The sequence below is a fragment of the Apus apus genome, chromosome 3 (genome assembly GCF_020740795.1).
Source record: "Apus apus isolate bApuApu2 chromosome 3, bApuApu2.pri.cur, whole genome shotgun sequence".
Classification (NCBI taxonomy): domain Eukaryota; kingdom Metazoa; phylum Chordata; class Aves; order Apodiformes; family Apodidae; genus Apus; species Apus apus.
The window spans coordinates 23598408-23620368 of record NC_067284.1 but is presented as its reverse complement, the minus strand read 5'-3'; the positions used below and the strand labels follow the sequence as shown (position 1 = coordinate 23620368).

At 38.5% G+C, this 21961-nt stretch overlaps 1 protein-coding gene across 3 annotated transcripts in view; it reads right to left on the bottom strand.

The window, feature by feature from the left end:
- HMGCLL1 (3-hydroxymethyl-3-methylglutaryl-CoA lyase like 1) overlaps nt 1-21961 on the bottom strand; it is an 83878-nt gene that overhangs the window by 14967 nt on the left and 46950 nt on the right. For all 3 annotated transcript variants that reach the window (XM_051615392.1, XM_051615390.1, XM_051615391.1), the window contains one exon: nt 20585-20773. In XM_051615392.1, coding sequence (XP_051471352.1) covers nt 20585-20773 — 189 coding nt within the window. The remainder of the gene's footprint in view (nt 1-20584; nt 20774-21961) is intronic.

The window sequence follows — 21961 nt, the reverse complement described above, 5'->3', positions numbered from 1 at the left end:
TGACTTTCCAGACTCTCCGTTCCCAACCCCAGTAACCCAGGGCATTGCCAGATTTCCCAGTTCAGCTGCTGCTGATTTGAGGTCACTACTTGTTGCCGCAGATGCTCTTCAGCAGAAGTTGCTGCTCTCAAGTAAACCTCTGGTGGTTTAACAGTTTGTCTACTTGTTATGTGTTGTGAAATAATCTGATCTAAAAATGTTGGGTGTTAATTTTGTAGATTTAAGTCTGGACACAGTCAGAAGACCAGCTAAACAGGTAGAGCAGAGAAGATAATGATCTTGGGATCCAGAAGGAAAGGGGGAACCAGAGAGGAAAGGCAGCTTTGGGATAGGCAGGAAGGGAACCACCTAGTCCAGACATGTAACTGCACCAGGTTGTACCTGACATGAAGCCAGGTTACAACTGGGCTTTCATCATGTGCTACATGCCAGTGTAAATTAATAAAAATAAACATGAAAATAAACTGAGGGCTTTCAATGGACAGTGAAGACAAAAAGATTACTTGATGGCAAAGTTACTGGGCGTCGCTCTGGAAAAGGAAAATTTTGTTGAGACTGGAGAAACCATGTTTGGAACTGCTGACACTAGAGGTCCAGTGAAGAAACAAAATCCACTTACTTTGCAAGGGATGGCTCACAAAGAGCAAGCAGAGTAGAGATGTACCCACTAAAATAAAATGGTTGAATTATGGAACTATAGCTGAGAATGGGCTGAATAAAGAATGGAACCACAGGTAAAAACTTATGTTTGAGATGCAGACTGCAGGAAGTGAACTTCACTGTGAGTCACAGTATTTAAAAAGGACAGAGGTTAGTATGGAGAATCAGGGAAAGGCACTGATCTACAATATGAAGTGCACATGGCAAATGAGGAACATGTGAATCACTAAATGAAAATGGCAAATGTGACCCAAGCATCACAGTGTCCAAAAAAGGCAACTTTTTCTAACATTTAGAGAACATAAAATCTAGTTCATCTATCTTAGGTACCCCTTTTATTGGTATCTATACCTTATAATGAAACTAACACTCTTTTTATCATATTGTTCAGCCCTGGTCAGCTTCTGCCAACTCCCAGCCCTCTGAGTTACTGGAAGATCAGTTTCTGTTGCTTCATTCTGCAGCTAAAGCTGGGTGGCCAAAACTGTTCCTGGAGGTCTAATTTCCCTCACTTTGTACTTTCAGCATGATGCACCAAGTGGCAGAGGGCACTAGCTTGTACCAATGTAAGCACACAAAATAGATGGGTGGCAGAAAACATCTATTTTTATAAAGTAAATTTGTAGCTATTACTTTTATAAGAAAGCTGGGAAAACAGAGCAGAACTATTCTATTTGATTACAGTATTATGATATGTCAGCATCAGGGTATCTAAAGAACAAAATGGAAACAGCAGCTGCAATCCCATCTGACTTCATTTCAGCCAGGGCCTTCACACAGTACCACCTGACTCCCCTAGAGCCAGTAACATCACCCAGCCACAAAAAACACTTTGTTTTGACTTTCATTCCCTGAATTCTCTCTAAAAACACACCCATCTGCCACCCAGACAGCAAAAATAGGGACCTCCTGCACATCCCTGGGGCTTATCTCCAGATGTGCTATGGCATCCTACAGAAATAGCAGCTCCTTGTCTGGGGCTGATCACCCATACATGTGGGTGGATGTGTGGACTTCACAGCCTGAAAACCACCACTGGCTCCTTAGCATGGAAGCTGGAGAAGCTCAATAGACCAACTGGGTACCACAACTAATTCAACTTCATTCAGTGCTTCCCATCTCCACCACATAACAGGCTTCCACATTTAGAATGAAAAGACCTTCTCATATATTTGTGACTTTTAGTATTGTTCCCACTCACAGTTTCACAACTAGATCTACACTTGTTTCTCCTGTATGTGGTGATATACAAAGGGAGGGAGCAGTTGGCAAATATCCTTCAATCCACGTCTCCCTTGTCTCTGCCCCATACAAGAACATCTGCTGAAGGTTTTGGCTACTATCCCAAACATGATGGCAGTAACAACATATTAAATAATCTGTTGTATGTTTCAATTTAAAGTAGATGACTACTCCTATCTCATGCTTCCAATTGTTTTAGTTGTTCAGATTAATTAAAAATGTACTACCAGGGTGTGCAGAATTTTGAATTGTAGTTTAGTTTTTTCATAATCCATGGTGTCTTTTGCATTTTGTGCTAATTTATACAATATATGCTTCATACTTGCAATACATAGTATATTCTCATAGTAGTTATTTTCTGATGTGAGAGATTCTTCTTTCTTGCAATTTCTGGAGACATATCTCACTACAGAAATTAAGGATTGTGCATCCTATCTCAAGCAGTATAGTTGTATATCTCCATCATTCACTATCACTCCATATTAGATTTATAGTCCAGGGAAAAAATAATTTGTAGAGTTAATGCTATCAAATAAAAAGCTGCACTTCTTATTCAGGCGTAACTAGTATTTTGAGTCTCTCTTACTTCTATTTTCTTAATCCCTTGAGTGAAACACTGCTTCATCCAATTCTAGTACACAGGACATAATAAGGAAGTTAGAGATTCTGCTCCCTAATATCCACTGACAAAACAGTCAGCATAAAGGAAAGTGGATTTCCAAAACGTATGGTAAAATACCCTTAGAAAAAACCTCCTGGCAATTATTACATCATCTGAATTATACAGGTGCATATCCATCTTCTTCCATTTTTGGAAAATAAGAACTGAATTCTCCATTCAAATGCTTTTAACTTATTCACAACTAGATTTGGAGACTTAATATTTATTATCACATAGCATAAAGTCAAATGTCCTTTTTCTTCAGGAGCACCAAAGATTAACAGATTAGAATGTTTTCCACATGTCCATTTTACTGTCAAGAGAATATGAAAGAAGTTTTCCAGCTTCCGCAGCTCAGCCAGATGTCAATGGATCCCACAGTGAAGCAAAATTGGCAGAGTAGCCTTCTCATGACCCTGGCATTGTTTTATCAAGGATCAGTTTAAAAGTATAAAGGGCTATTTCTTGCTGAGATCTGTAATGTTTTTCAGCCCTTTTCCCCTGCAATTACACAAAAGTGCTGACTCTGTTGAACTACTGATATGCAGTAGTATTTCTTATGACTTCTCTCACACTGTGCTGTAATTGCTGTTTGTGTTGGCACAAGAAAAGTACCACGTCTTGTTTCCACTGTACATTTCCGGACTCTGGTTTCAGTAACATCAGTGTAGGATATTGTACTGGGCATATGTTTTGTTGTGTAAACATTAACTAGTAATTTACCCTGTCAATCTCCACAGTATGGCCTCTAATTACCAGAGGTTGAGGGGCTTCAGATGGACATTTTATAAAATATTTACAGTAGTTATACTGCTTCTTTTTTTCTTCACTGGTATCTGTGTTCTGAATATCATTGTAAGGCAAAAAAAAATACATCAAAACTCATAAAACAAAACACAACAACAAAATATGCATTCATTCTTGCACACTTCATTATCTAGAGGAACTAAAGACTATGTTTCCAATTAGTTAAGCAAAAGTTATGGCAATATTGCAGTAAACATTACAGTATAATAAAGTATAAGATATTTCTGTTTTCTTTCAATGTGATTATGTCCTTTACATCTTTTGAAACAAACAAAAAAAGTAGTATATTCTATCAATACTTTTTTTCTTAAAATTCATTCTCTTTAAATAGCCCCTAAACTTGCAAATGGCTATGCACATGCTTATTATGATTCAAGACTCAGACAAATGTATTCTTCTCTGGAGACTTTCAAGACCCATCTGGATGCCTTTCTGAGTGACCTGCCCTAGATCCTGTGGTGGTCCTGCTTTGGCAGGGGGTTTAGACTAAGTCTCTGGAGGTCCCATCCAACCCCTCACATTCTGTGATTCTGTGATTCTGTGAAGGAAGCAGAACATTACATTTTGTGCTCAAGAATGTCTTGAGTTGAATTCTAGGATGAGATTAAAAAGTTAATAATTACAGTAATATGGCCAAAGTAGATGCAATCAAATAGGGCATCTTTTTGGACATCATAGGCAGCATGAATCTCTATTTCAAATAGTTTTCACCATGGTCTTCACCACAATGCAGGAAAAAAAAACAAAACAAAGAAGTGTTACAGTTTCTCTGCTTTTACTATTCCATTATAACTGGACCAATTTGTAATATTCATCACATTACAATACTTCCAAAAGAATCTTTCATTACATTACATTGACTAATTAAGTGGCAGTATTAAGGTGGGGAGCCACAAAATGTAATGTCTCGCAATTTTTTTCCCTTATCCTGATTTAAGTTCTTTTTTTATAAATAATACAGTTACAAAATGTTCATCCAGTATATCTGCAAAAAATAAAGCCAGAACATTAATTTAAAAAGACATTCAACTTAGCATCTTATCTTCTGCTATATATGCACAATATATTGCCTTACTAAGTGTACTTTTATTCTGTTCACTCAGTGTAACCTCAGAGGAAAAGATACCACATGAAATTAGGAATTCTTATCTATTGTTGCAGCTCTTAGTGCAAACAAATCTGTTATGAACATAGATCAGAAAAAGATTGTTCTTTCTGGAGTTGTTTACTTTATGCATTCGAAAGGATTCTGTGTTAAGCAAATCACATAATTTGCCTCTAACAATCTGTAACCATATAGCAGTTGCTCTAAGCGACAAAGAAGAAAAAAAGTAAATAAACATGAAAATACGAAAGCTGGCAAAAATTATGGAGTGTATAAAACTATCTTTCATTTATCTTTAAAAATTAACAATGATATTTTACTTCTGAAAGCCTGGCTGTTTCGATTTGTACTGTAATATTTCAAAAGTTAAAAAAAGATAAATGACAAATCAATTGACTCAGGAGGCTGGTTTCAGTGTTGCTTCTGCACAGGACAGAAAGAGAAGATGATTGTATTACTTTAAGTGCTGCATCAGCTCTGGTTTCTGTCTTAACTGAAGAGTCATCTTCGGCTCATTCCATTTATGCAAATGCTCACTTGTTCCCATACAGCTACAAGATCAACCCAGCAGACTCATTCACAGTGAGTGCAGGAACTTCAGTCTGCCTAATCATAGTCTCTCCAGGGCTTCTGCAGTTCAATTTACCTTAGGAAACATTCTGAGAGCTTGGTTAAAGCCACCTGATATATTTCAACAATAGGAAGTCACTCTATCTCCTTTAGTTCTACCCCCTCAGCACAGCTGTCTGCAGAGCTGCCCAAAAAAGAAGGAAGCATCATCCTGTAAACACTGTGCATCCCTACTGGAGACACTGAGATTTGTGATTTCCCAAGACTGTTCCTGCCATGGCAAGCTTGTCTGACCCTTGCTTGGGTATGAAATTCAGGTTCCATGCAATACTCTCTTTTTCAGGCAGCAACTAGAATAGACACACTCAGATATAACAAAAGGTAAAGCAAAGAAACAATCCCAACAGGGAAGCATGGTAGTGATTCTGTCCGAATTTATCACTTGCTGTTAACATTTAATTAAAACTACTTCAGGGTAAAAAGAAAGGGAGAGTAATTTTCACAAAGTAGAAAAACACACATGCCTAAAAGCCTCTTTTCTTCTTCTAGCTGATGTATACAGAGTCACAGCCTGATTAAAGTGCAATATGATTACAGGGAAAATTTCTAAAAAAAAGTCAAGCAACTCTTGCAGAAATAATTTATTTTCAAAAAACCATGAAAATTGAATGAGGAATCAAATCCTCGATAAAAACTTATCTTTAAAGGTACTTAAAATGATTGCATCCTCACCAAACTTCTAATTTTTTCTTTCGAAATTATTTTTTAAATTATGTTGAAATACTCTATGTTAATTGTCTCTGCAGCACATACCATTTTAGTGTGCAGCATTTAAGCTCAAAATGAAGAAAAAGGAATAAGATTTAACCACAGTCAATCTAAAGGAGACTAGCTGAAAACAGAAAGCCAGATACACAATTACTGGCTAGATTAAAAACTATCTAAAGCTATATATCCTAGGATCATCATCACAAGTACATCTTAATCACAGGAACAAATAGGCAGTCCAATGAACATACACATAGTATTCATCTAGAACATGGTTTAGATTACTATTTTTTAAATTCAAACATTGATTTTTGTGGTGTACTTAAATTAGAAATTTAATTTACATTGGCATGTTAGCCATCTCAGTTAAAAATACTGGCCAACATCTTCTATATTCAGATCCTACAGCATGCTGCTAAGAACTCTGCCAATCTTTTATTAATCAAGTTGACATCCCAGGGGGCAGATACCTGCCCTGAACTACAGCGCTCTGGGAAAACTTAGCCAAAATAAAAGCTTCTCAGAACAAGCCTGTATACAGACTTAAGCACATCATGCTAGTAAAGAGGGACAGATACCTCAGCTTCTCATGCTCCTGAGCCTTGAATCAGAGCAGAGTAGTGCAGGGACACCTCCCACTAGACCAGGTTGCTCAGAACCCCATCCAACTTGCTCTTGAATACTTCCAAGGATGGTGCTTCCAAAATTTCCCTGGGCTACCTCTTCAAATGTCTTACTACCCTCACACTAAAGAATATCCTCCTAATGTCTAATATAATCTACCCTCTTCAACTTTAAATCCATTACCCCTTGTATTCTTGCTACATGCCCTAGCAAAAAGTCTTTCCCCAGCTTTCCTGTAGGCCCCTGAAAGGCTGCTATGAGGTCTTCCCAAAGCCTTCTCTTGTCCAGTCCAAACAACCCCAACTCTCTCAGCCTGTCTTCACAGGAGAGGTGCTCCAGCCCTCTGATCATCTTCACGACTCTCCTCTGGACTTGCTCCGGGAGCTCCATGTCTTTCTTATGCTGGGGACACAGAAAGTGACACGGTACTCCAGGTGGGGTATCACGAGGTTAGAGGGGCAGAACCACCTCCCTTGATCTGCTGGCCACACTCGTTTTGATGCAGCCCAGGGAGACAACTGGCTTTTTGGGCTGCAAGCCCACATTGCCAGCCCATGTTAAGCTTCTTGTCCACCATCACCCTCAAGTCCTTCTCCTCCAGGTTGTTATTGATCTGTTCTGCGCCCAACCTGTATTTGTGCTTGGGATTGCCCTGACCCAGATGCAGAACCTTGATAAGCTAGACTCTGATTTTCATGAACTGAATCAAAAACTATTGTAAACTAACAGCTACCAGTTCAATTTCTGATTGTTACAGACAATTGTCTCATCAGACCTACAGTCACCCATGTAGTCTCATGTTAAAAAAACCCAACAGAATACTACCTTTTTAATGCATGCAAACCAGTTGAGGCACAACACAAAAATGGCTGCAGAATTTGAGAGCATTGTGCCCTCTCTGTAGTCTTTATGCACGCTACAGATCTATACATCAGTGACTTCAGTCTTCTAGTGCTACATTTTCACAACTCCTAAAAGTACTAACTATTTATTTTAAATTGGGCCTAGCATTTTGAAAACTATTTTATACTAATTTGTTCTATAAACACCTGAAAACCTTTTTTGAAAAGTCTTCTTACATTTCCAGCATTTGGAAGTAATTTGTTTCTAGTCTAAAAAAATGAATGTCTGTCTCTAACAGAAAGAGCTGGATTACTGCCCAGTCCACTTCAGAACTGAATGATGCTGACTCGTAGCCATTTAAATAGGCAAGTTAAACAAGACACAGTTGGGATGACAAAAGGAGGTCTGTAAAAAGACTATTGCTCTGGCCATGTAGACTTACAAGTATCAAACAATGACTAGGAAAATAGCAAAACAGAGGGCAAAAATAACAAAAGTGCCAGTGAAAATATTAGGATTAGGTGAATGTAGGAGCACATTATCTGTTCATACCATTCTCCCTTCTTGCCAGTGAGCTGCCAGCAGCATATTTGCTCCACTTAAGCAGTGATGGAGGCAAAGAATGGCAAAAAAGGCATTACAAAGGAGAACAAAGGAGAGGGGAAGAAGACACTAACAGTCTGTACAGAGTATTATCCTCAAACAGGCCTATAAAATGCTGGGTTTGCATCTACATTACATTCTATGATATTTTGTGTGAGCCTTGTTTGTAAACACAACCTTGCAAGCCTCTTATTTGCTGACAAAAGGACAAAAAAGACCAAACTGTCTTTTTGTATTCTATTAACACTAATTGTTTCCCCTTACAAACTATAGTTCCAGATATGACAACTAAAGAATGATGCAGCCGAATATAATCTGATTAAGACCTAAGAATCACTTCAAGTAAATTCTCGGAATCCATTTGTTTCTGCATGGGAAGAAGTTCATTCACAAGAGGAGAAAGATGCACATTACTGTGCATCTACATTACTAGAAGCAATTCTGGAATGCCTGTTAGGTACTGGTCAACCAAATCAGTATGGCCTTAATGCTTCTGCATGTAACAAATCAGAAAATAAACACTGAAGCTGAAATTGGAACATATCACTGACGCTGCAAATGAAATGTGCAAATGAACATCAGAGGATGGAAAACTCAGAAATGAAGGCATTTAAGATATGATTAGGAAGCTACAATAAAACATCACTGCAAGAAAAAAAGTAGAAGCAGGCAAGGAGGGTGCAAGTGCAGAAAAAAACCCCACAGAATATTTGGGCCAAATTAATTATTTCTATAAATCCACAGTGCCAATGCTATTAATACAGAAATTATTTTGGCTTGAAGATAGAAAACAACAAACACTTCAGATTTTACTTCTCTCTTTGCTCAGTGATTTCTCCATATTCCATTTAGACATAGAGTGATAAATTTATATGAACTTGCAGAGATATAGAGAGATACAGAGATTTCCACGAGAAATTCCAGGTTTGAAAATGTTTTAAAAGACAGTTGAGATTTGAATTTAAGCCAAAGGGAAGTTGTGTCTCTGCTCCAAGTCAGCTCTAGTGAGGGAATTTGGAGATGAGAATAATCTCCAACTGATGTAGGATCTCTTTGGTTTGATTAGTACGCTGAAACAGACTTAGATCTGAGGCTTGTTGGTTCACTAACTAGGGTTGAAAGCTTCTGAAATGTAATCATCACATTCGACACAGCTAAAACAATTTAGATCTGCTATATTTAATAATTTACAATATACTAAGTTTCCTTTAAAATAAAAACCAAAACCCACAAAATATCCCGGCTACCTGTTTGTACAGGTATGTAAATAGATCTTTGCCTCCGGAGCGCTGGCTGCTATTTCAGTACATAACACAAATATATTCCCTCCTATATTCCCTTTCCTATTCTAAAAAGTTCAAAAAATAACAACCTTGAAACAAAGTCTACTGTATAAACTTTTTTTTTCCTAGTAATAGTGTAACAATTGTAATAATAGCAATGAGGAATTTATTTGTGAACTATCAGGTTATCAAGTTCTGAAGCACAGGAAGAAAGGTCAAAAACTTTCAGCTCCTCAGGAATTGCATACTACGCACATTCTGGCACAAAATGCATAGCAAAGCAATAAAAACAGTGTTGCTGCTTCTTTTGTACTGGTTTGAGAAAAGGGGCAGTGGTAATGTTAGCTCATTTGCTTGCCTTCTTATTTATTTTGCAGAAATTTAAATTAAAAAAAAAAAAAACATAGGAAGAGAATACTGGAAAACATCTCTCAGATTTTCAGTATAAATGCTTACGTTTTCTTTTTTTCCCCACATGTAGGTCTGATTTATTCATTTGTTGTAGTATGGTTTTTCAGTTACAAAAGTAACTAGCTGAGTGCTCACAGTAGTAATGTAATTTGATAAAACGTGTGTTTTTATACTTTCCTAAAGTATACATCTTCTTTTTAAGTTTGTTTTTTTTGTTGTGTTTTTTTTTTTCACAGAAACCTTGCAGTCTAGTACCTTTTCACAATTAGAATCATTGAATCACAGAATCATTGAATGTTAGAGGTTGGAAAGGACCTCTGGAGATCATCAAGTCCAAGTCCCCCACCTTGGGCAGGTCACACAGAAACACATCCAGGTGGGTCTTTAAAGCCTCCAGAGGAAAAGATATTGGCCCCTCCTTCTTGACACCCACCCTTCAGATATTTATATATATATATTAATAAGATCCCATCTTGGTCTTCTCTTCTCTAGACCAAACAGCTCCAGGTCTCTCAGCCTTTCCTCATAATACAGTAGTTTCAGTCCCTTAATCATCCTTGTACCCTCCATTGGACTCTCTCAAGTAAATCCCTGTCCTTCTTGGACCGGAGAGCCCAGAACTTGACACAATACTCCAGGTGGGGTCTCGCTAGGGCAGAGTAAAGGGGGAGGAGAACCTTCCTCGACCTGCTGGACACACTCTTCTTAATGCACCCCAGGACACCATTGGCCTTCTTGGCCACAAGGGCACATTGCTGTCCCATGGATAACTTGTTGTCCATCAGGACTCCAAGGTCCTTCTTCATGAAGCTGCTTTCTAGCAGGTCAGCTCCTGATCTGTAGTGGTCCATGTTGTTATTCCTCCCCAGGTACAGATCTCTAGACTTATTCTTGTCAAACCTCATTAGGTTCCTCTTTGCCCAGCTCTCCAGTCTGTCCAAATCTTGCTGAATGGCTGCACAGCCTTCAGGTGAATCAGCCAATCCTCCCCTCCAAACTTGCTGAGGATACACTGTCCCATCATACAGGATGTTGATGAAGATGTTGAACAGGACTGAACCCAGCATTGATCCCTAGTGGACTCCAGTAGTTACAGGTCTCCAGCTGGACTCTGCACGATTGATAACTACCCTCTGGCTCTACTGTTTAGCCAGTTCTCAGTCCATCTCACTGTCCACTCTTCTACCCCATACTTCCTGAGCCTGCTCACGAGGATGTTATGGAACATAGCGTCAAAAGCCTTGCTAAGATCAAGGTAGACTACATCCACTGGTCTCACTGCATCTACCCATTGAGTCACACCATCATAGAAGGCTATCAGGTTAGTCAAGCATGACTTCCCCTTAGTAAATCCATGCTGATTACTCCTGATAACATTCTTAGGTTCCCTACCTTCTGTAGTTTCCTGGATTGTCTTTCTTGGACTTTTTGAAGACTGGAATGACATTGGCTTTCCTCCAGTTCTCAGGCACCTCTCCCTTTTTGCCATGATCTTTTGAAAATTATGGAGACTGCTAGGATAACTCGCTCAGCACTCGTGGGTGCATCCCATCAGGGCCCATAGATTTGTGTATGTTCAGTTTACCCAACTGATCTCTAATCCAATCCTCATTGACCAGTGGAGAGTCTTTCTTCCTCCAGGCTTTCTCTCTTACAACCAGGATCTGGGGATTCACAAGGGCTGCCCTTAGGAGTAAAGACTGAAGCAAAGAAGGTATCAGTAACTCTGCCTTCTCTGCATCCTCTGTTACCACCTGTTTTCAAATACAGTATTATTCACCTCTGTTTTGTTAGCTTTGAAACTTAAACAATTCCAGTCACTCTTTTCTTTGCCAATATAATGTAATCCTTCAGCTCAAACATCTTTTCTTAACTCATAGCTTCACAAAAGTGCAATGTTGAAGAAAAGGGAATAATAGGAAACAGAAAAAAAAAATAAGAAAACTGATGGTTTCTATGGAATTTTGTGTCATTGCTAATGGGTCTTTTAGTTTGCTGACAAATAATTCAGAAGTATTATTTGGTGTCTATGATAAATTAGCTCCTGGAGAAATTAAACAGTAGAAAGCTCAAGGAAGGTGCTTTTTTAAGAGGACAGGTATGTTGTAATAAATAATCTCGTTTTACCAAAATTATGTCTATTACTGTACTCTTACTTTTGATCCCAAATGTTTTCTTTTGTGTGTTTTAGAATATTAGACAGATTTACACTTAAAAATTGTGCTAGCTATCCTGTTTCTCACAATGGAAGTCTAAAATTTCAAAGCTGTAATTTCTTCAAGTTAGACTAATTGCCCTTAACATGAGTATTATGGTAGTGCAAATTATCCATTTAAGCAGGAAAACCTGGGACCCATAGGCTAACGCTTCCATAACCCTGCAGATGGGTGCTTTCCAGCTTGAAGAAATTCCATTTTATAACTCCATTTGTTTCCTACCATTTAGCCAACTTTCTGCTTATTACATGCCTCCACACCTTAATATTAACTTCTAGTACAGAACACTGTGAATTATTTTCTGAAAAATCAAAGCATGTGATATCCTTTGTCTTCTTTGGCAGTGGCTTCCTCAAAGAATTCCAGTGAAATACTGAAGCATGACCATCCCTTCCTGAATCCCATACAGCTTTTCTCAGTCAAGCTGTGATTTTTTTCTAATGTTTCCCCATCTGAACCTTGAAATTAGTTTCTGGAAATCACTGTTAAGTCTTCTGCTGTTTCCTCACATATCTTGGTAAACAAACAGCAAAATAAACTTGCGAGGTCTGCAGAAACCTCTCCATTTCTAAGTATTTACCAAAATAGGAATGCAAAGATATTAACATGTTTTCTAGATCCCAAAATACGTGCATATTTCATATGGCAAGTCTTGTGTATTGTCCTACACCAATTCTTCAGAGTGCCAGACTGTGCAGGGGAAAGGAAATGAACTGTTACAGAACTCAGATAATTTCAATGGGCATGTATGTATTTGAATCACATACCCATTCATATACCTTACTTTCTTTAACCTCAAAATTACATTCTATGCCAAATATAAAATCTATTCCATTTCTAAACTTCAATTTCAAAAAAATAATTTAAAATCTGGACTACATAAATATAACACATAAATAATATAATGTACTTGTCTGATGTTCTTCCTCTGTAGATTGTTTTTAGCATTTTGCAAACTAAAAGAGATGAGCCTTATTTTTGTTTTACAAATAAAATAACTGAAGAAAAGTTATGTGCACAGTGACATGCTGTGTAAGGAAAAGAGAAGCCAAGATGTTATGGTTCCTGCCTCCTGTACTTCATTAATTTCATACAATACCTCCCTTCTGGCTTTAAACGCCCTGTCTTTAGTACAGTGTCAAAATTTTAACTAAATTAAAATAACTATTTTTGTTCTGTTAAAAAATTGTTTAAAGATAAATAATTTCAGTGCTAGACAGTGGGCACCCCAGCACACTGTTGATAATAAAACAAAATCATAGTGGTATTTAATGTATTACTCAAACAAGGCTTTGGCAGCCCACCACATACAAGTTCATTTCCTCATTTGCTATTTAGCTCCCCAAAATCACTATATTTTTATCTGTGTAGCAACAGACAAACATGGCTAGACTGCCTTCTGCAGCTAGTACATGAGTACATGCAAAGCCTCACACTTTTCTGTGGTTGCTTATCTATGACACTACAGCTCTGACTGATTATGCTTTTCAGGAAATTAAAAATAGAGCATTTCTTGTAGATAAAGAACTGTTGGGTGTCCTTTCTTTCTTGGTACTATCTTGAATATCCAATTTTAGGTTGCTAATAAGTTAGACAGGAGTTAGAGATGTAGATGTATGCATCATTATTAATCCTATCATGACTGTAGCCAATGGTCATTAAGAAGCTGAACTACCAATGATGAAGATAACGCATAGGAGTCAATGGTAGACAAAGCTGGGAGACAGGATAGAATGTTTTACATCTTTACTTAAGACTTGTGCATACACTTTTTTCTCTGTTTTACAGTGGGAAAGTGAAGGAATTCAGATGTTGGTTAAACCAAGACTGCTGGCAGATAAAAAGCAGTCCTAAATTTTGACCCTCCAAAATGGACCATTTATATCAGCACAGAAATAATTGTGCATATCTGAATTAAAGATGCTTTGAGTTAATCTTGCTTTCTTTGTTCTCAATTAAAGTCTGTTTTGTTACCTAGGATTGCTGTTTCATACTTAGAAAAACAGGGAATGAGGAGTTTTTAGTTTTACTGTTTTATTTTTACTCACATCATGTCCTCATTGCTCTCTCTAATGCAGCATTTTGCAACCAAGCTCACTGAGCTTTAAAATTCTCTTATTTTTGCGACCCTGTCCAAGCAACCACTCAAAAGATCACAGCCCAGCTATGGCTTTGCATTAAAATTATAAAAAAGGGGGAATTTAAACATAAATCCAGGAGAAACACACTTGTTTAAACTTTGTACCTGTTTGTAAATGAAATGCAAAGAAGAAATTAGAACTCAGAAACCAGAATAAAACTAATGGAAACTAAACCAAAGGAAAATGTGCTTATGAGGTTTTACAATGTTAAAATTTGGAAAACGGTATTTTAAAAAATTATACTGTTGCTTCTTTTTAATCAAGATATTAAATGTGATTCTGTGTATGCTTGTATGCGTGCTTATATGCATACCTCAGTAAAAAGGTAACAAATCACCACCAGAAACCCTAAAACAATTTATACATAACTAGTATACAGATGTATTTACCTTCTTCCTATTTGAGCTCCCAACCTGCTTGGCTTCTAGCTGTACATACTAGTCATTCCCTGAGATAAGCTAGCAGCATCAGTCCTGCATCCCTGCACACATCTACTAATATAAGCTCAACAAATCAAAGGTGGAAGAACTGACTGCAGGATACAAATGCTAAATCAATGTTCCTACAGATTCTGTATTAATTTGGAAATTCACCATCATAGGTATATTATTTTCAGTCATTTAGTCCCCGAAATACAGGAGAATGACAGAGATAGAAGTCTGGCACCTAAAAGAGATGTTGAAATTCATGACACCCCTCAGACACAGACACCAGTTTGTCAGGTTGACTTTTTGGACTCTCTTTTCTCCCCAGCAGGGTTCCCAGTGCAGAACTGTTAGGGTTTTGTGTACACCCAGACACCAGTATATGCTTTCAAAATATGACTGAGTGGCAATATCTTGCCTCTCTGCAAGACAAAGCCTCCAGCTGAGCTTCAAGATCAAAACACATGACACCTGCTAACCCTTACAACTGCTTTATCCCCCAGCTTAGCAGCATTGCTTGCCATTAAGAACAGACCTTAAAGCTCAAGATATTGGTTGCTTGTTCCTCCTCTAAGTACTTGACTGTCTTGGGTAGCAGCAAGGACAGACTGCTCCATAAAGGCAAGACAGGAGCCAGGAGTCACAGCTAAGCAGGCAGTAGCAAGCAACCTCACCTAAAAGCAATTAGGAAGTCGAGTCAACAATTCAAGACAAGAATCAGGTCTGGAGACAGTAACCAAGACCAGTCACCTTCCAGTAATCATCCAGCAGGTCCCTAGTGATGAGACAGGTGTGAGGTTGAGCCAGGAATTAAAGCCAGCAGGTGAAGATGAGGGTGAGAATCAGGCTGCTACAAGACTGGGAGCAAGCACAATTGCAACACTGCTGCAGGGTAGCTCAGGCAGGGGCCTGGAAAAGAGGAATTTTAAACACAATTTTTTTAGGTGTCTAATGTAGGCTCTACCATTTCAGGCTGCTATCTGTAGTTAGCTCTACTCCTGTAACACAATGATCCTTGTGAATTAATAAACCATGAACTTTAGCACCTATGCTCAGATTCCTTTCCTGGTTCTGGCACTTAAAACCTAGCCAGATGGAGTGCCTTTGTGTGAATGTAGTCCTTACTACACCAGTAAACCGGAGCCATAGAAATATGCAAGGTGGTTAGACCCTCCAGAGTTGCCCAAAGGGGCTAGAATCGACTGTGTTAAGTGATGAAGGAAAGATGTCAGCAGCCAGCCATTTCTATTTGGACTTAAAAAACAAACCAAACCAAAAAAACAAACAAAAAGTGTATTTAATCTTTACAATTCAAGGATCTCAAAGATATTAATGAAATATCATTACACTCTTTGTAAGGGGATAGATTATGCTTGTAATGAAAACCTGTATTCACAAATTTGGATCTTGCTGTCTGAACCATAAAAACTCAATTAGAGGCTTGCTAAATTCTATTTATGGCACTAAAGTGTGGATTGTATTTCAAAATTCCTACTTTCTGGAAAAAGAAAGCACCAATAAAAAGTAACTTAATTTGGCAAATCATCAAACTCATTCATCTCATTGTGTCCAACAGGATGAAAATGATTACACAAGGTGGTAAAAATTCCTGGTCCCTGTAAGTCATTAGAGTTTCATGCTTGTTTTTTCTAAATTAAGGTTTGATCTCAGTAGTGTAGGGGTCAGTTTATACAAATGAATTATGCTAGATTTGAATTTGATAAAGTTCTGTGGGATAACCATGCAATTGTTTCATTCCTTGAAGTATCACTACTGGCCAGATCTTCTCTTTGCCTCTTTGCTTATTCTTTTTCATGTTCAGATATTTGCTATGAAAACAGACAATGCTATTCCTGGCAACCATACCTGCTATGCAAGAAAACATTTCCATATCACTTCCCTTAAAAAACTTTCCTTTTCTTACCCGTTTCTGTACACACTACAGAAGTTAATAGTCAAGGTAACTCAAATCTCACCAGATCAATGGTCTACCTTACTGGGGCCTCTCTAGCACAGAATTTGCCTGACCCATCTTTTTACCCTCCCTTGGAGGTCTGTAACAATTTCCTATAAATTTTTTACTGCTTCTTTTAGCTATATTTTGTGTTTGTCACATTAACTAACCCACATATGTAATTTTACTCAAAATACCACAACCTGTAACTAAATCGCCACATCACTTCCCATCTTCTGAATTCGTCTCTTTGGTAAATCATATACTCTGATATTTTAATATATAACCAGTTAACCAAGAGGCAGTCATGTCTCTACTTAAAATATTTAATATTTGGTTCTTCGTGTTCCTCCTATTTTTTCACAGACTCTCTTTACAAAAGGAAGTGGATTTGATTTCTCTAGGCAATGCTTTCTATCTATATTATTCGCTTCAAGAACTTAAAATATTAGTTATCCTTTCAAAGTTGGCTAATCTCTCCCCCATCTTTCACTACCTATCCTTTTGCTAAAACAACATACATAAAACTGAATACTAAAATTACAATACTACTTCCCTGCTAATTTCTTATACAGATATGGCTTGTCAGTTCTAGATGACTTTGGATCAGCCCCAAACAAAAGAAAATATTCTGGGTAGTATAATCCTGCATGGAACAATGTGATCTGTTTAAAAAATCACTTACTGAATCACCAGCACCTCTTTCCATTCCTAGGAGATCTCCCATTGAAGCAATGCCTGTATTAGTGTAGAGTGATTTGTGGCTTTCCAGCTGTCATTCATTAATTCTTAGGAAATACAATATACAATAAAACAGTACCCAGTTTGAGGTTGTAGTCTGCAATCTCTTAGGAAGAATGCAATTTGCATGCTGAATGTTCTTTAAAATGGTTTTCAAACAATAACCATAGTTCATTATTTCACTGATGATGAAATATTGTATCGGTCACACAGACCCATAAAGGGGGAAGAATAAGGAATTGCATCTGTGGAGAGTTCCAGCTATGAAATGAACTGCTGAGCTCTAGACAAGGGGTTTTACTCCAGCACTGTACCTGTTCATGTTTCTTTGGCAGAGAGGAAAGCACAGGCAAGCCTAACAGCAGAGGTTAGAAGTGACCTAGGCACTCTGATCTACTGGCTTTGGCACTTTTCCATCTGGCTGACCTGTAAAATTGTCCAGTTTTAGAAACAGTACTGCTTAGCTATAATTCACTGCTAGCTGCCTCGTTTCTTGACCAGGGACAGGAGACGTTGTGACGTATTGAGGATCCAAGAACCCGGGGACCTACCTTAGAGCGAGCCAAAGAACTGCTTCCACAAAGCCAGAGAGACTGTGTAATGCCTGCTTCATCAAGGACTTCTGGCAAGATCTGTGACAAGCTCAGCACAGCCAAAAACATCCCACCATTACACATGCACTGTAGCAGAATTGGAGCATATAGTTGAGTTTTCTGGAGGGTATCAGACACCCCCGACTTCCCAGAAACCAGAGAAGGCTGCATGGGGAGGTTTTAAAGTCTGTTATTCTCTTGAATTTACATGTTAATTAGCCTAAACTGCACATTAGGTACCTAAGAACTTTTTTCACCTTTTACTCTTTGTTCTGGTTTGGTTTGGTAGGGTTTTGGCAGCGGGGGAAGGGCCACAGAAGTAGCTCCGGTAAGAGGCTGAGAAGCTCCCCTGGCTCCAAAACCAGCCAAGGAGCCATTAGAGGGACAATAGATGCACCTCAGCTATTAACATAGGAAAGAACTGATATAACACCTGAGCAGAGAAGGATCGAGGGAGGAGAACTGTGCTGGGGAAGGAGAACAGTGCTGGTGGTTGGTGAGGAAGAAGGGGAAGAAGGTGCCCAAGCAGAAGTTTCCCTGCAACCCATGGCGAGATGGCAGCTGTCCCCCTGCACTCGTGGAGGAATGTGGTGAAACAATCACTGAAGGCGCCAGGAAGGGTGAACTTGGCCAGTGGACTTGGATTTTGTGGCCAGTGGATTTGATGCCAGTGAACTCTGATTATGCAGCTTTGGAAGTCTCCGGTGCCAGCGGAGTTGGCTGTGACTCTATGGGAAGCCCAGGCTGGAGCAGCTCCAGACCTCATGGGAAGGACTCATGAAGGAGAGGTTCCTGGAGGACTCTCTCCCATGGGAGGGACCCTGTGGGGAAGCAGGGATGGACTGTAAGGAATCTTTCTTCCTGAGGAGGATGGCACAGCAAGAGCCACCAGCCTGTGAACTGACTCTAAACCCCATCCCCTGTCCCCCTGTGCCACTGGGGGAAGGAGGGAGAGAAACCAGGAACAAAGTGATTTGAGCCTGGGAAGAAGGGAGGGGTGGGGTAACACATGCAAGCCCTGCTCTGTGTGTTGTCTGTGTCCTGTGTGTGTTTGATTAGTGTGAAACTAAATTATTATTTTTTCCCCAATTGAGTCGGTTTTGCCTGGGACCTTAATCAGTGAAGAACCCTCCTTGTCCTTTGTCTCGACCCAGTAGCTTTGTCCTCCTCATCCCAGTGTGTGTCTGTGGGGGGGGAAGTTGAGTGAGCAGCCATGGGGCTGTTCCTTTGTTGTCGAGTTGTCCCAAACCACGACACTCTTACATGGTTGATTTAAGAAGCAAATAAAAAAAATAGGAGCAGGAGGTAAACCTGAAACACTAATCATTTACAATAAATACTAGGGTTAGCAAAGCATAGCCATCATTCGGTGTTTAGCAGGCATCATGACAGCAATTATTGTAAAGGTTTGAAAAACAATGCTACAAGTATTTTTATGGCAAACTCCTCCCATGCTCAGGGGTTTTCATGCTTCTAGCTATTACATCTGTGACTGAAACTGTGAAACTAGCAATTTAATTATCCCATGGTACATACACACACATTTGCAACAGTAAAAGTGAGTAAGGGTCAAAAGTGAACACTGTAGAACTTGGAACCTTTTCACCAGATTTTGCCTTTCAGTATTTAATCAAATATCTGCATAGATTGCCTTATTGAAACATTTCCTTGTTGCTTATATTCCTAATACTGTTAACACACTGCTGTTATTTCTAAACAACAGAATATGAGCTCTGCCAAAATAACAAGTCAGGACAAAGGAACGTTGACCTTAAAAATGGCTCCCTGAATTGCAAGGAAGAAGAAGATGCATTGACTGTAAAACAGAACAATATAGACCTATGATTTGCAAACAGCTTTTGATTCTGTAACATTTAGTAAGAATAGGTCTCCCTAGGGATGCATGCATACATTAAGGTATTTTTCAATATTGTATCTTTACAAAAACTACACTAGAACTTTTAGCCTCTTTCTTATATTGTGTCCATTTTTTTACAAATACATGAACACAAAGGCAAAAATATCTCCTATGAAAATTCACTATTTCACATTACTTAGCCACAGTGTTGAAAATATATTAAATATGATATAAAGTTGTTGTGAATCTTCTTCAGGAGGTATAATTGATAAAGAAAAAAAGCATACTGAAGGCACGTTAACAGTGATAAAATCATCTAGACTATTCTGTCTGTATACATAATTACCAATAATTTAGATTTATCTATCTGAAATCAAGATGTAACTGTCATAGAATCACAGAATCATAGAATGGTTTGAGTTGGAAGGGACCTTAAAGATCATCTAGTTCCAACCCAACCTGCATGGGCAGGGACACCTCCCACTAGACCAGGTTCCTCTGAACCCCATCCAACCTGACCTCAACACTTCCAGAGAGGGGGGCATCCACAACCTGGGGCAATATGTATTGCATCTGCCAGCATCTCACCACTCTCATAGTGAATAATTTCTTCCTAATGTCTAACCTAAATCTACCCTCTTACAGTTTAAGGCCATTACCCCTTGTCCTATCACTACATGCCCTTGTAATGTGAATTATTCCATTTTATATTTAGACAACTCTGTAAAATATAAATTCTAGTTTATCATGCACATGTTCCTAAGTGGAATCTGAGACAACAGAAAAAAATATTTTATCTCCCTCATTCATCCAAAATCAATGGAATATAATAAATGCCACTGTTTCTTAGTAATTTTGTATGAAATTGAACGTAGGAGAGAATTGAAATTTTCTTGAAAAAGCAACTGCAGTAATACCTGTAGACAATCCTATGCATGAACAATACTTTCTGAACTTTTAGTGAGTGTCTTTTCCTTTTCTAGTAATCTCCTTAAAGCTGGATTTATTTTTTTTAATTGTGCATTTGAATTAAACTAAGACTGCTACTATCATACCTATAGAATGAGAACCTTAGTTACCTGTATGGCTGTGAGGATATTGGCTAGTGCCTGGCCATATGTGTCATGACAGTGAACAGCAAGGGCACTCAGAGGAATTTCTTTCATAACAGCTTCCAACATTCTTTTCATACTTCCAGGAGTCCCCACACCAATTGTGTCCCCCAAGGAGATTTCATAACAGCCCATACCGTACAGCCGCTTAGATACCTGATTAGAAACAGAGAAACACAAAGAGGTCAAGATGAAAGAACATAAAACAGGGTTAAGAACATAAAATAAAAAGGACATACTTATGTGCAAGTTTCAGCTTTTGACCCACCAAGGTGGACCTATGTATCAGAAACTCTATTCATTCTTGAAGATTGTCACCCAAGAGGAAAGTCCCATCCTCTTATTCTAAATTTATAGTTCTGCTTCTGTCCATGGAATAACCAACCAAGCCAAAATTGTCAAAACCTTGCTTTTTGACTCCCCTGTAGAATCCAAATAAGCCACATTTTACACTACGAATTAAGTTTCTGTCAAGCCCTTTCCCAACATTTTCCTCTCTCTGGGGATTTCCCAGCTGTTTGGTTTTCTTTGTATACTTTTTCATTTGAAAGCTGTTCAGGATAAAGACCTGCCCTTTTGTTTGCTTATTACACAGAGCCAGGCATACGGCTGAACTAAGACAAAAAATAATTAAAAAGAAGCCTGATTTTGCTTTCTCTTGGCACTGAAAGCATCAATGAAACTGAAGTTTTACCATGTTGTAGTTGATAATTTTTCTTGCTTTTCATGAAAGCGAAAATTAAAATACTAACAAAGCAAAACTGTAACACTTAACATTCTAGACATTCAGATTTAAAATTTTTCTCAATACCTGCACAAATAGTTCTTACTTATGTAGGTAGTGCCCACATGTTTCTGGAATTACTTTTCTAAGCAGTTCTTTCTTTGACAGATATTTGAGTTCTGGCCCCATACTGTTTGTATGGAGAGAGACATATACTAGGAAGTATAAAATTATGCCTGCACCAAAAATACTGCTTTAGAAATTGAATATACAAACTTTCTATCTCAGACATTCTGAATTTATTTGGAAAAGGTTTCACTTTATTTTCAGTTGCTGAGCCTATTTGTCTGCTTTAGCATTCCCCGCTGTGTGTCAACGATCCTGAAAGGCCACTCCACTGGAATGGAATCTCAATCTAGAAATTAACTGTTCAGAAATGAGAAAATATGACCTCTTTCCAAGACATCTTCAGCTGCACTGCACTCTGCTGTTAAATCAATTCTGGGGTTTCATCAGTGGGATTGCTGTGAATATGTCTGAGAAAGCTTGACAAAGTGCTGTACCAGCAGTCTTGGAAGTGCTGGATTAATATTGCTGCTCACTTAATTCAAAGAACAGCT